At 48.1% G+C, this 15528-nt stretch overlaps 1 protein-coding gene across 1 annotated transcript in view; it reads left to right on the top strand.

Annotated features, from left to right (window-relative positions):
• Window positions 1-15007, top strand: part of DACT3 (dishevelled binding antagonist of beta catenin 3) — a 40768-nt gene extending 25761 nt beyond the window's left edge. The window contains exons 2-4 of the mRNA XM_033158776.1: window positions 9412-9523; window positions 11448-11606; window positions 12850-15007. Coding sequence (XP_033014667.1) covers window positions 9412-9523; window positions 11448-11606; window positions 12850-14570 — 1992 coding nt within the window. The 3' untranslated portion in view covers window positions 14571-15007. The remainder of the gene's footprint in view (window positions 1-9411; window positions 9524-11447; window positions 11607-12849) is intronic.
• The last annotated feature ends 521 nt before the right edge of the window (window positions 15008-15528 follow it).

Raw genomic sequence — 15528 nt, forward strand, 5'->3', positions numbered from 1 at the left:
TAGGAGAAGCACAGAGGCGAAACCGCCATCATTGTGCCGATTGTGTGCCACTAACTCTGGGCTCTTGCCGAAGGGGCTGTTTGCAAACTGGAGGAAAACGCCGCCTTCCATTTTCAAAATAAATAAATGCCCAAGGTTCTGTCCCTTGTGGTTTTGAACTTGGGGTGCTGTTGCCAACTTCAGATTTCGAAGATAGTGGTGCAAAGCCACATTCACGCCATAAATTTAAAGCACTACGATGCCAGTTCTAACGGCCATGGCTCCCCCCCAAAGAATTATGGGAACTGTTGCGGAGAGGTGTTAAGAGGCCCCTTATTCCCCTCCTGCAGCCACAATTTCCAGGGTGGTTTCACAACCAACCCATCTTCTCAGGGAACTTCGTAGAAAGGCGAACCTATCCGATTTGCTTTCACCCAGATTCTCATTTCCCCCCACTCTTAAGCTCTGCTGCCGACATTTCCACATCCGTTTGAGGTAAATAAATAAAAAGGTCCTCTTGAAAATTCATCCACATCTTAGCCTGAGTTTCTCTTAATAGATTCATGTTTGTATGCAATTTTTCCTAAGCCACGTTTTTTTTTTTTTTGCAAAGCAATTTTTCCTAGTATAGTGCATTTCTGGATGTTATTTTCATTATTATATGCCCTTTTATGCATACTTTACCCCTGATACATACATTTTGGAGCACATTATGTGGCTGGAGAACTTCATTGCAAAATTCAGGTGACTGCCAAAGATGTCCGAAGATGGCTGTGTTTCGGTTCTCATATTTTTGGCGAATGAAGTAGGTCTGCCTATTAAGCATTTTTACTCAGAACTAAGTCCCACTGAGTTCAATAGGATTTAGTCTCTGATATGTTCCTGTTCATTCTCTCAGTTTAATAATAATAATAATAATAATAATAATAATAATAATAATAATAATAATAATAATTTAATTCCTGCATTTTCCCCTGACAAGGACTCAAGGCCGCTTCCAGCTACCATTTTATTTCATTCCATTTATCTGCGGAAGGTGTTGTCCACGACCCCAACCCCTCAAACATTTTTTTTCCTTTACAACAATCCTGTGAGGTAGGTTGCAATTGGCTCAAAGTGACCAATGTCGATGTGTACGACTATGTATGCAGTGAAATCAAATGAGGGAGAAGCTTCCGATGCAGACCAGAATATCCCTCTTTTCATCAAGGAAATGTTGGAGAGCATGCGGTACGACCACTTTATGGCAAGAAGTGGCCTGATTAGGAGAGGGTTTGTAAAAGAGAGAGAGAGAGAGACCAGTCTGATACTACTTGCCTTGCCAAAAGGAATAAAGTCACAGCAGAGCAAATGGGATTTTCCCACCCGCCCTCCACCCTGCTTCCAAAGTCTTTGGCTTTGAAGTTATCCAGTCCATTCCCTTGAGGGATGCTTGCCTGATTATAATAGCTGCAGCTGGAATAATCTCCACAACTGTGCTAGGTGGAAAGTAGGTTAGATTTAAATTTGACTGGCGGGCAAAAGTGTGGGGGGGCGTGTTTTGCAGCCCCCTCTTATTTTTATTTTTTGCAATCAGGAAACACACAACCTTTTTAAATTAGGCAGCTGTGTGCCACTCAATTCCTCAATTCACCCTCATTCCAGTACCCATCTCCCCTCTCCCAGAACTGCAATACATTTCTTGGAATGGGCTAAAGTGTTGTTGTTGTTGTTGTTCAGTCGTTCAGTCGTGTCTGACTCTTCGTGACCCCATGGACCAGAGCACGTCAGGCACCCCTATCCTCCACTGCCTCCCGCAGTTTGGCCAAACTCATGCCAGTCGCTTTGAGAACACTGTCCAACCATCTCATCCTCTGTCGTCCCCTTCTCCTTGTGCCCTCCATCTTTCCCAACATCAGGGTCTTTTCCAGGGAGTCTTCTCTTCTCAATAGGTGGCCAAAGTACTGGAGCCTCAACTTCAGGATCTGCCCTTCTAGTGAGCACTCAGGGCTCATTTTTTTAAGGATGGATAAATTTGATCTTTTTGCAGTCCATGGGACTCTCAAGAGTCTCCTCCAGCACCATAATTCAAAAGCATCAATTCTTCGGCGATCAGCCTTCTTGATGGTCCAGCTCTCACTTCCGTACATCACTACTGGGAAAACCATAGCTTTAACTATACGGACCTTTGTCGGCAAGGTGATGTCTTTGCTTTTCAAGATGCTGTCTAGGTTTGTCATTGCTTTCCTCCCAAGCAGCAGGCGTCTTTTAATTTCATGACTGCTAAAGTAGCTTGCTTAATTTTCCAGCTGATCCCAATTGTTTCTGGGGGCCTAAATGACTTGGCGACCCAGAAGCAGCCCATTGTTTTTATAGCTGCTCTGATATTCCAAAAAAGGAGAGCAATGGAGGCAGTTTCCAAGTCCAGCCGTTGACAGTGGGGTCCGAGCCTCGTTGCTTGCAAAGACCTGGCAAGGCTCCATCCGGGTGCAGCTTTTGCGCAGAGTTTTCCGTGCAAAGCCCCGCCGGCGATTGGCAATTGTGCAAAACCTCCTCTGCGCAGATTTAAATGTTTGTGGGTATTGGCGCTTCTTACCAGCCAGATAGCTTTGAGCTTAACAGGATTCCAGGAGGGATTAGAAATTTATAGGCATAAGAACAGCGGCTGGGGCTAGGCGAGAGGAGATCAGAGGAAAATAAATTTTACATGGCAGGAAATCCATTTGCTATGGGGAATAACGCAGGCTTCCACTACTGCTGCGCTATTGGGGGGCATTGGAACCAAAGTCCTCATCTGTCTCCCGTGAGATTCATAGAGGGTCCTGGAGTGTTCGTAGCCGGTGTTGATTGACAGAGGGACTTCAAGGGCCTGCTCATTGGTAGGTTGGATGGCATCCATCTGTCTTGAGAGACAATGGAGGAGTTCGCCTTTGGGGGTGAAGTCAAACCCTTGGGGAATCACGGCACCTGCTGTGGCTGTAGAGGCTGAAACGGCAGAGCAGTGTTTGAAACTCGGGTATATAAGCTAGGCATCAAAAGGCTCCTTAACCAGGACTATGTTTACCAAAATGGAATGTCCAGTTGCCATTTTGGGGACAGACCACTCGGAAGTCGACTTTTCGGTTCCTGAAATTTGTTTGGATTGTGCAGATAAAATGGATAGAATTCTACAGGATGGGTTGCTCGTGTGTGAAAACAGTCCAGATCCGGGGATCCCCAGGCACGCAACCTCCAGATGGTGGAGACATCAGGCGCCATCCTGGTGCCCGGACAACTTCACTTGGTCGCCAGTGGCCGATAGCCAGATGCAAAATGCGGCTGGCGAATTTTGAAGGCTGTGGGAGAGACATGTTTTGTTGCAGCTGGGGCAGATGAAGGCATCTGGTTGTGCCGCTGCAGATGCACCAAGGCGCTTTTTCTCCCAGCGGTCACTGCTACGGATGCACAACCTGTCAGTGGTCACAGATTAGACCCTTGTGAATAAGTGGTTCAATGTTAGGGGACTCCAGGAGCTGTTTCCACACAACCTGCTTATTGGGCACTCATCCTGATTAGTTTGTCTGACCTCTCCTCAGACTTCATGCAATGTTGGCTATTTAGTTAGCATTCATCCTGATTTGTTGGTGGGGAATCATAGAATTGTAGAGCTGCAAGGGCCCCCCAGAGTCATCTAGTCCAACCCCCTGCAATGCAGGAATCCTGCCCACAGCCATCGCTGGGTGAACCCAAACCACCAGCCTTCTGGTTAACAGCCAAATGCACTGACATCACATCAAGCAAATATTAGGCCACACTTCTCAGAGGGTTTCCCCATCACTTTCCTTACTGCAAAAACTCCAATTTTGCAGGGGAAGGGGAATGAGTTTGTTGCATCACAGCAGCCAATCGGTTTTAATTATTCAGTCTGAATTTGCCAATATGTGAGCCTATCAGAAAATGGCACCCCCATTTGTTTGAGGTTCAGACCTGGAGTTGGGCTGATTTGTAAGTTTCAATTTCTCTTGGTTTCTCATTTATCCCATCTTAAGTTCAGTTTTTCATGTTTCCACATCAGCAGGTCCTCATGAAAATTCATTCAACAGCATTTTGGTGCAAATTTCTCCTAATTTACACATTTTTGCAAAGCCATTTCCCCTGATATCATGCATTTTTGTAAGTTATCTTCACTGATATATACATTTTAAATATGAGCGCTTTACCCTAGCAGGTGGGTTTTTGTTGATGCTACTCGGCTGGAAAATGACATTGCAAAATTCAGAGATGTGTGAATTTCAATGGGTGGATTGTGTTCCAGTTTGCATATCAATTTGGAAAAGGCGAGGTGCAAAAGTTGCTGTTTAGCGCCACCTTTGCCTTTTCTTAGTGGTTATTTATTTAGCTGCCAGCTGCATGCCCTGGGGCAGAGACCTAAAACCCAGATAGTAAAACCTAGAAGGCCTGCATTTATTCCCCTGGCCTGAGGCACCTCTTCCCTGGTGTAGGAATGGACCAATGGTCTAACATGCATTGTAAGTCAACTTCCTCCGTCTGTGGTTCAAAATGCATATGTGCTAATTCATTCAAATGCGTGCAGATTTCAAACTGGCCTGTTGGCTTGCTGTATCTGCGACCTTCTGAAATCTTCCTCCCAGCTAATTTGCACAGCGTTCAAAATGGGCTGCTGCAATCATGCAGATTAGGCGAGCTACATTTAGGGCGCTCCCCCGCCCTTCCAAACTTGCGTCACAAAGCATGAAGGGCTTCCCACCCCTGCCAAAGCTGCTCTTTTCTTGCCTCCTTCCATGTGTCTGGCTCAACATGACGTCACTGGACAAGATGACAATAGTCAGACCCCCTGCAACGCAGGAATCCTATTTGCCCAATGTGGGGCTCAAACCCACGACCCCGAGATTAAGTGCCTCATGCTCTACCGACTGAGCTGTCAAGATAACATAGAACGTAACACTCATGGGGGGAAAATACCACTCGTATAAATAGTATCAAGGAATTATTAAATAGTGAGCAAAGCAATACTCTGACCCACTGATTAGCAAATAAACGAAACCTCAACCTCCCCCAAGTCCAAAAAATATCCCACCAAACCGACAACAGATGCCAAACTGCTCCCTGCACTCAAAGGGTGCTGTGGCTTGTTGCCCCACAATTCCTTGCGCTCTCGGCCTTCGCAAGAGGAAACCACAGCCCTCTTCCATAGAGTTCTCCATTCATTTGTTTAATCCTCGTTCCAAGCCACGAAAAACACTTTTATCGTGTTTTTAATATTCTGTTGGGAGCCGCCCAGAGTGGCTGGGGCAACCCAGACAGATGGGCGGCATATAATAATAATAATAATAATAATAATAATAATAATAATAATAATAATAATAATAATAATAAATATTGCAGCAGTGTGATCCCACTTTAACGAGACATGGCTTCCTCACACTGAGAGCCAGTGTAGTGGTTAAGAGTGGTAAGACTCGTAATCTGGGGAACCGGGTTCGCGTCTCCGCTCCTCCACCTGCAGCTGCTGGGTGACCTTGGGCTAGTCACACTTCTCTGAAGTCTCTCAGCCCCACTCACCTCACAGAGCGTTTGTTGTGGGGGAGGAAGGGAAAGGAGAATGTTAGCCGCTCTGAGACTCCTTAAGGGGATTGAAAAGCAGGATATCAAATCCAAACTCCTCCTCCTCTTCTTCTTCTTCTTCTTCTTCTTCTTCTTCTTCTTCTTCTTCTCACCCCCCAAAGGATTCTGGGAGCTGTCTTTGGTGAAGGGTGTTGGGCGTTGCTAAGGGGGACCCTGTGCCCCTCCCAGAACTACAATTCCCAGAGTGGTTTAACAGCCAATCCCTCTTCACAAGAAACTCTGGGAATTGTAGCTCTGAGAGGATAGCGGGGGGGGGGGGGTCTCCTAACAACTCTTGTCAGCACCCTAAACAAGCGACAGCTCCCAGAATTCTTTGGGGCAAGCCATGACTGGTTGAAGTATGAATGAATGGTGTGAATGCAGCATCTCTCTCTCTCTCTCTCTCTCTCTCACACACACACACACACACACACACATTCTCCTTTTCCTTTGGTGCGGTGAGAATTTTGCCCCTTTGTTTCCAGACCGGAGTTTGAGTGACACTCTTAAATGAGTCCTTTTTGTCCCTTGCGCGCCCATCTGCCTAGCGGTCAAATGTCACTCTGTAGCCCACTCAGTTTCCTTCTCCTTCCCAGCTTGTGCTTCTATACACAAACACACACACACACACCCCTCTCCTGGTGCCTGGGGTTCAAGTTCCAGCTGTCTACAAAGGTTGGCGTGTTTGTGTGTGCAGTTGGACTTCTGACCCCATTTGTCGACAGCGGGGGGTCCCCCTTGCTGGTTCCACCCTTTGCTGCACAAATTCGGGAGGAGACACCTCTCTTTTCTCGAAGGAGGGGGCATGCACTCCAGAAGTCACGTATTCGGAAAAAGGAAGAATAATCCAGCAGGGGCCCTCCCACTGTTTTGCTGCAATAAAGGAGGTCTAGGCATAAGAAGTTGCCTTACGCCGTCTAGCTCAGTAATGTCTTCCTTGAGCAGGGTTGGTTCTCAAACCAAAGCAGTTGCTGTGCCACTGAAACCTGTCTAGATCTTGCATGGTTAGGGAAATGCACTTTGCACCTGCTCAGGGGGCACTCTTAGCTCTCCTTACTTCTTACGTTTGGAGCGCAGCGCTACAGAGAGACCAGAAACCGAGGATTCGGTAGGGGAGTTTGCCCTGCTTGGGATAGTCATAAAGCTTTGGAAATAGAGCAAAGAGTTGGTTTGCTTAAAAGGGACATTTACACACACACACACACCCCGGCATGCGCCACTCATGCCAGCCCTCCCTGTTCCCTCCCACCAACCCTCTTGTAAGTAAGTTTTATTTACGGCCATTGGCCCAACACATAAAAATACAATTCCAAAACAACCTATAATATTTAAAACCTTCGCCAGAGGCTGAAACCCTCTGCATGTTACTAAATAAAAGCACAGACTGTCCGACTATCTATTTTCGCATTTTGGCTCCTGGATTGGCGGGGTTCTCCTGACCGTATCAGAGCCCCTTTTTTCTTCTTTAGAGCTAAGACTCTGTTCAAGTATTTGGCAACAGTGCGTGATCTAGATCGATCTTCGTCGTTCAGTAGAAATCTCAGTTTGGTTTCTTTGGCATCACCCGTGCATCCCACTAAATATGGAGCAAGAAACTTACTCCTGAGCAAGGAATAATGAGGACAGCTAAGGAGTATGTGGTGCAGCGATTCAGGTGATCCACAGTTACAATCACATAAAAGAGATATCTGTCCATTAGAGATTCTATTTTCCATTACATTGGAAGGGAAGACGTTGAATCTTGCCTTTATAAAGGCATATCTGTGGGCTGCTACCGAAAGAGAATCCAAGTATTTGGGGAGTTTTTGCAAGGGTAATAAGCCAAGGTTTAAGGGAGAGCAAGTGCCATTACCCAGAGCCATCTTCTGCTGCAAATCTATCTCATCTAGTTTATAAATTACTGTTCTTTTGGCTGAAGCTAGATCCTGCTCCAGTAGATTTGATGGGGAGAGTCCCATAGCCATAATTCTCAGTTGCAGTGTCTTAACCCATGGGCTTTGGAAATCATCCCTCCACATACACTGTATCAAATACAGATCTGAGATTTGAACCTCCAAACAAGCTCAAGGTCCCACCAACCCCACATCTGCTGCTTGGACCAGCAGGGATTAGCCCAGTTGCAACAAAGCTTGGGGAAACGTCTGAGACTCCCCCAAAAATCTCACACGGAGAAACGGTAGCAGGGGACCAATCGTTCGGGTTGTGCCAAGTTTGGTGAAAAGCCTGACATGCCATGGGGTCCCTCCAAATTCAGCATCTTCTCTAGCGTTACAAAATGCAACCGAGATGTACACATTTGCAACAGCCCCGCAAAAAAAAACTCCCTTATTGTTCCTTGTTGGTGTGCGACAATGAGGACTAGATCGCTGTGTTTATTTATTTTTAAGGGAAAGCATGCCGTGGGTTTCTCTGCAAAGACTACAGCACGTGTCTTGGTGCTGCGGCCTTGTGGCAGTTGTGCAGAGATCCAGATGAGGGGTGGGGTGGACTTTTTGTGCATCCTAAATCCCTGGTTCTTTGAGACACATTTTTTAAAATATGCTTTTTTTCCCATTAAACAAACAAACATCACCCATCTTACAATATTAAACATATTACTAGCACTCTGCCGAGTTGTGACTTCCCTCCCTCCCTTCAAACGGTTTTTTAAATTATTTTCAAAGTCCAATAGTGCCTTTACTGTTTATCTCTGATCCTTCTTAAATATAAGCTCTCTTTTAATCATGATCAGAGATTGTAGATGCCTTGTGTTGTAGGAATTATATCAGTCCTGTTAGTGTCCTTAGATTTTTACAATTCTCTTTTAAATAATCAATGAAATTTACTCCAGTCCTTCAGAAACTTCTGATCACCTTGGTTCCTGATCTTTCCCGTCATCTTCGCCAGTTCGGCGTACTCCATCATTTTCTGCTGCCAGTCTGCCCATGATGGCATCTCCTGTCTTTGGTCCCTCTTAGCAATTTCATCCCCAGTCAACCCAGCAGCCTCCGGTTTCTTGGGAAACGTGTATTTTAACATCTTTTTCAGTTCATTGTAAACCGTCTCCCAATAAGTTTTCATCTTATCACAGGACCACCACATATGATAGAAATCTCCACCCTTCACTTTGCATTTCCAACACGCCTTATTTTTCATCCTATACATTTTGGCAAGTTTAACCGGAGTTGAAGTACCAGCGGTACATCATTTTCATTACATTTTCTTTCAAAATCGTACAAGCTGCAAATTTTAGATTTTGATTCCATAATTTTAACCAAGCATCGTATTCTATATTGTGTCCAAAGTCCATAGCCCATTTTATCATTACCTCTTTCACCTCCTCGTCTTTTGTGTACCATTCTAATAGAAAATTGTACATATTTGACAGCAATTTCGTCTTCCCCTCCACCGATTCCATTTGAGATTTACAGGTGAAACTCGAAAAATTAGAATATCGTAGAAAGGCTCATTTCTTTCAATAATTCAGCTTAAAAGGTGAAACTAATAGATAGACTCATGGCATGCAAAGCAAGATATGCTAAGCCTTTATTTGTTATAATTGTGATGATTATGGCGTACAGCTGATAAGAACCCCAAATTAACAATTTCAACTTTGGGGTTCTCATCAGCTGTACGCCATAATCATCACAATTATAACAAACGAAGGGTTGACATATCTCCCTTTGAATGTCATGAGTCTATCTCATATGTTAAACTCCAGTAGCTAATTAAAACAACTGCTTACATAAATGGAATTTTCCATGATATTCTAATTTTTCGAGTTTCACCTGTAGATTTATTAGCTTCAAACCCATAATGGGAGTTCTTTGAGCCACTTTGATCTTCTCTGCTGCTGCTTTTTTTTTGCAGGATGCCCTGCCTGGTTTGATGTGGGAGCTGGAGCAGCAACTGGGGCTGCTGAGACTATACCCTGAGAAGACTTGTGGGGAGGCAGGCGAGACGGACAGCTGGCCCAGTTCAGGTAAGGGAAAAATCACCCACACCCCAACTATAGTCCCCTGGTCACTTCCGTATTGTTGGCCTGTTGCTTCGCCCCGAATAAATGCTATCTTCTTGTTCACAGACCGCGTTTAGGGAAGGAGTTTGCTCTTTCCCTTCCAGGCTTCGCAAAGGGCCAAATAATTTGACCCTCAGCCACCCCACTGCTGTGCCTCCTTGCAATAAGGCCAGCCAGCCCCTCGGCTAGGCTGGCAAGTAGAATAGAATAGAAATACTTTATTGTCACTGTTACAGGTAGGTAGCTGTGTTGGTCTGCCATAGTCAAAATAAAAATAAAAATAAAAATAAAAATAAAAATAAAATCCTTCTTCAGATACCACTGCATGCACACGAAAGCTCATACCAAGAACAAACTTAGTTGGTCTCTAAGGTGCTACTGGAAAGATTTTTTTATTATTATTTTTTATTTTGTTAAGACCGTGTTTATGAAAGACAATCTTACTCGGCTATGAGTGATCACCAGAGAAATAAGACAGAATTCTTGGTTAAAATTATCTGCAATCAACTCCACCTCGTGGGAAACTGGCCGCTCAGATGGTCCCACTGAGACAGGTCTCCTCACTGGAGTCTTAGGCCTTTCTACCTCGAACTCTAACCTCTGCAAATCTGCCTCTTTGCAACGCTTTTGGCTCCTGCAAAATTGGTTAATAAATAGATCGGGGGGGGGGGGTATTTTCAAAGGCATCTCCGGCACTTTGCCCCCTCCAGAGGCTTCCCAGTTTTTGAGTAAGGGTGGAGGAGGTGCAGCAGACGTCCCTTTTCCTTCCCGGACAGAAGTGACTCCATTTTGAGAGGGGCGGTGGTAACTTATCTACTTAGGAGACCTTGGGCGGCTGCAGGCAGCTTAGCTCCTTTGTCAAGGGAACTTTGCCGGGCGATGTGGCATTTGATCGAATCCAGATGGGATTCCAGTTCCTTCAACCTGATGTCATGTTTGTGTGTGTGTGTGTGTGTGTGTGTGTGTGCATGCGCAGGGCCTCGCTCACAAGCACGCACCCGCAGACATGCCTGTGAGGTGGTCACCTCCTGACTCCGGTTTTTATCATCACTGTACCACATGTTTACATTGAGATTAAACGAGCCCCCCTCCACCCCATTTCTCAGTCCTTGTTACACTCGATGTGCTGTCATACAACCACCGACCCCGAACGTCAGCTGCAATGTTGCTGTCTTCCATTTAGCCCACAGGTAGAAACTGTTCTTTAACCTGTTGGTTTGGCTTATCATGCTACTACAGTGGTACCTCGCTAGCTGAATGCCTCGCTAGACGAAAAACTCACTAGATGAAAGGCATTCGCTAGCGAAAGGGTGCTTCGCAAGACAAAGTTTCCTATGGCCTCGACTCGCAAATCGACAACGTTTTGCGGTTTTGTTTTCCCCCCATAAAGCCGCGCTTCCTCCGACCGTGCTTCGCAAGACGAAATTTCCGCTATACGATAGCACTCGCGGAACGAATTAATTTCGTCTTGCGAGGCACCACTTTATATCTCCTGCCCGAGGGCAGGAGATTAAAATTGTGCTGGCCAGGGTGCGAGTCATCCCGGAGAATGTTCCTCGCTGTTCTGAGGCAACGGTCTCCTGCGATAACATCTAGCGGACTCAGGGGACAGCCCATGATGTCTTGTGCTGTCTTCACCACCCTCTGTAGGGACTTTCTGTCCATGGCTGTCAAACCAGCGTACCACACCGTGATACAGTATGAGAGAACACTTTCTATCATGGACCGATAGAAGGAAATCATTCGTTTTTGTCTAACGTTGTTCTTTCGCAAGACCCATAGGGAATGAAGTCTCTGTTGGGCCTTCCTGACCACCTGGGCTGTATTGACGTTGGGGGGTGGAGGGTGAGGCAAAAGGATAATCCTAGATGCCCATTTCTCCCGCCAGGTTTCTACGAGGGGGCGCATTCGGCGGTGGCCTCCGATTCTCCTGCCTCTGGGTTCGGGGACTCCTCTTCCGGCTTCCCGTCAGCCTCGGGGTCCTACTCCCGGATCGGCCGCCCCGAGTCCCGTTTGGGCTACGCCAATGAGCGCCCTAAGTCTGTGGGTAAGGAAGAGGCAGCGGGGAGGGAAGGAGGGGATTGGAGGGTGGGGGCTTCTGAGGCATAACCCGTGTGGAAGTCGGGATGGGCCTGGGCCACAACGTTTAAAGCACCATGATACCACTTTAAAGTAGTCCTGGCTCCCCCCCCAGGAATTCTGGGAGCTGTAGTTTGTTAAAGGGACTGAGAGTTGCAAGGAGACACCCCACATTTCCTGAGTTCTCTGCAAAGGGGGATTGACTGTTAAATCACTCTGAGAACTGTACCCCTCTGAGAAGAATAGGGGGGGTCTCCTAATAGTTTTCAGCACCCTGAAAAAGTACCCCTCCCAGGATTCTTGTGGTAAAATACTGCTTTAAATGTATAGCGTAGATGATGCCCAAGGCAGGTGACACAAGCTCACTGGGAAATGATATATAATGAACTGAAACAGATGTTTAAAATAACATTTGTAAAACAAAAAAACAAAAAACCCAAAAGCTTTCCTTTTGGGAATTATAGCGACAGAGCTACCCAAACTGTATATAAATTTATTCATGTACGCAACTACAGCGTCAAGAATGTTACTTAATCAGAAGTGGAAAGAAGAAGAATTCCCAGCAAAAGAAGAATGGATACAAAAACTTATGGAATATGCAGAAATGGCAAAACATACCGCAAAAATTAGAAATCAAGATAACAAACTTTTAATAAAAAGAATGGAAATGGTTTATTGAATATTTACAAACAAACTGTAAACAGATAAGAACGTTGGCAGGATTATTGTAATAACCTGCAGTTTTATAAGAGTATATATTTAAAGTAGATGAATAAATGAGCTAATTAGGTTAATTTGGATGTGCAGAGAATATTTAAAATAAATTTAAGGAACCGCAGAAGGAGGGGGAAGGAAGTCAAGTTTTGAAATGTTGAAGTGATTGTCAAACTATTGAAATGTGTAAAACTGAAAATCATAAATAACTAAAAAGGCAGGTGACACATCCGAAATCATACCACTTTAAATTGTCATGGCTTCCCCCATGGAATTCTGGGAGCAGTAGTTTGTTGAGGGTGCTGAGACCCCCCGCTAGAGCTTAAATTCCCAGAGTGCTTTAGCAATCAATCCCTCTTCATATGAAACAGGGAATTGTAGTTCTTGGTGGGGAATGGTGGTTGGGTGGGGGTGTCTCCTAACAGCTGCACCCTCAACGAACTACTGCTCCCAGAATTCTTTGGGAGAAGCCGTGTTTAAAATGCACTTTTAAAATGTAGGACGGCAATGTGGCCAGAGAATTTCAGCCAACCTCTTTCTCTCTCTCTCTCTCTGTCTCCTTTTCTTCCCGCCTCGGTTCCCAGGCGATGTGGGCAACAGCAGCAAAGACGGGCCCCATCGGAGCACAGTGCCCCGCTCCTTCTCTGCCCCCTACTCCAGTTCCCACGACTACGCCGAAGAGCCCGCCAGCTACCCGCCAGACCCTTTCCTGTACCCCAGCCCTCTCCACGCCGTGGCCCTGCAGAACCCCTTGCTGCGGAGCCACCTCTACGAAGACCCCGCTTTCTCTTCGGCTGCCTCCCAGGCCTACCCCGCAGACGGGGACGGGGGCCTGGATGCCTACGGCGGCGAGTTCCAGTTCTACTCGGAAGCCGCCGCCTCACACTGCCACAAAGTAGAGAGCTACATCTCTCGCCTCGTCCGCCGCCGCAGCCAGCTGGTGAGGGGCAGCAAACCCCGGACGAGCCTGGGCTCGGAGCCGCCCGCCAAGGGCGCTGTGGCCAGGCAAAACAGCCTGTGCAAGAGGCCCCTGGAGCTTCTCCCCCCGCCGACGGAGCGCAAACACCCTCCGGCCATGGAGAGGGGCAGCAGCACCCCTTCGCCCTGCGGCCATGAAGGGGGGGCCGCTGCAGCCACGCGGATCTGGTCCTCATGGGATGCCGCGGCCGAAAGGACACTGGCGGCCAAAGCAGCCTCTGAGGACTACAGCCCACCCCACGCCAGCCTCAAGAAGCCCCCCAAGCTGCAGGCCTTGGCCCATATGCGACCTCCGTCCGCTGACCAGTATGAAGCAGCCTACCCATCGTCCCCGCTGCTGGATAGAGACGACGGAGTCACCCCTGGCAGCAACCAGGACTTGGCCTCCTACGAGTCTGAGGACGGGGCCTGCCTCATGGTCAAGGCCCACTACATCCCAGCTCAGCAGCCTCCCCGGGCGCAGCAGGCCCTGCGGCCTGGCAAAAAGAAGCCCCCTCCCCTGACCAAAGGGCGCTCCGTGGAACTGTCACCAGAGCGGGCCCCCTTGCTGCCCAGGGAGCGGCCGCGGGTGTCGGCGCCCCCCAAGAAATGCCGCTTCAGCGAGGAGGGCGGCGAGGCCGCGGGGAGGAAAGGGGGCGGCCGGAAAAGCTCCCCTAGGTCGAGGAAGGCGGCTCGCTCGCAGTCAGAGAACAGCCTCCTCAACAAACCGGGGGTCAAGTACGGCACGGCTGAGCGGGACGAGGCCACCAGCAAGCCGGCCCGCCCGAGGCGGCCTCATGGCAACGTGGCCGCCGGCTACCGCAAGTGGCGCTCGACAGCAGAGATCTGCCAGGACGAGGCCCCCGGCGGGAGCGCCGCCGAGCCACGCCGGAGCCGCCGGGGGGCAGGACCGGTGGGGTACAGCTACGCCGGGAGCGACTCCGAATGCTCGGCTGAGCCGGCCCGGCAAGCGCCCATGTGCCGCCTGGAGGAAGGCCTTGTTTACGGAGACAGCGAGTCGAGCCTGAGCGACGGGGACTCGCCTCCGGCCTACAGCAGCGGGGCGTCCAGCGACACGGACGAGAGCGGCGGCCTGGTGTGGCCGCAGCAGCTCTCTCCTCAGCTTGTATCGGCCTCTGGGCCGGGGAAGGCTGCGGGCGGGCAGCCTAAGGTCTTCGTCAAGATCAAGGCCTCGCACGCGCTGAAGAAGAAGATCATGCGCTTCCGCTCTGGCTCCCTCAAAGTCATGACGACTGTGTGAAGGAGGGCAGCCATTTTGTCCCTCTTTCGGCAGAAAGGTCCCCCTCGAATGCACTCCCCACACACACACACCCCGACATCCGGGCTGGCTCCAACCCCAGGACTGAGTGATCGGTTCCATTTTTGTCCCCCAGGGAAAACCTGGGGAAGTTAACACTGCCTTTGAACAGAGTTTGGGGTGCCCATGATTCTTAACTCTCTTTTCCCAGCTGCACGAAAAATCGCTAAAGTGGTCTCGCTCCCCCTCCTGCCACCCCTTTCTAATCCCGTCCATTTTTAAAGGAGAGGTATTTATTATGGTTTTTGTACAGTTAACTTCTCAGGAGCCCAGGTTTCTTGTTGCAAAACTCTCGAGTCTGCATTGACACTGCCAATCTTGTATTCCTATAAAGATATCCTTTCTCTCTGTGTAAATAAAATTCGGTGTTTTGTTTCTTGGGGGGTTGTTTTTGTGTGTGGATGATGTCTTTTTGGTCAACAACTTGCCTGTAAAGGAGTATTGCTTTAAAGAAGGCGATGGGGGGGACGACTCTCCCCTCTTTCCTAAAGGCTTTTGGTCCTCCATATTTATGTTGTCTCTGGGTTGGCAGCTTTGAAAGCCACTGGTGATACTGGGAGGGGGGCCCTTGAGCAGTCCAGCTGCCAACCCCTCCTTTTATTTCAGAGACGTGAGTCTCCCCTTCACATTTTACGAGTTAGCTGCCTCAAACGCTGGCCAAATCGCGGCGAAACCCAGTACGAATCAGCCCTAAAAGCTTAAATTTTGTGGCCGAGATCCAGAAATAAAGCTGAGAAGCCAATGAAGCTTAAACGCTTAGCCGCGTAGGTTTTCTGGGGGACCTGGGTTTTCTGAGGAACATGGGCTCTGGGTTTCGTCTCTTGAACCAGGTGATAGTTTTATTTGGAGAGCTGAAGGCTGTTTGAAAGAGGGGCCTGCGATGATGTGCACACAAACGCAC

The sequence above is a fragment of the Lacerta agilis genome, chromosome 8, assembly GCF_009819535.1.
Source record: "Lacerta agilis isolate rLacAgi1 chromosome 8, rLacAgi1.pri, whole genome shotgun sequence".
Taxonomy (NCBI): Eukaryota; Metazoa; Chordata; class Lepidosauria; order Squamata; family Lacertidae; genus Lacerta; species Lacerta agilis.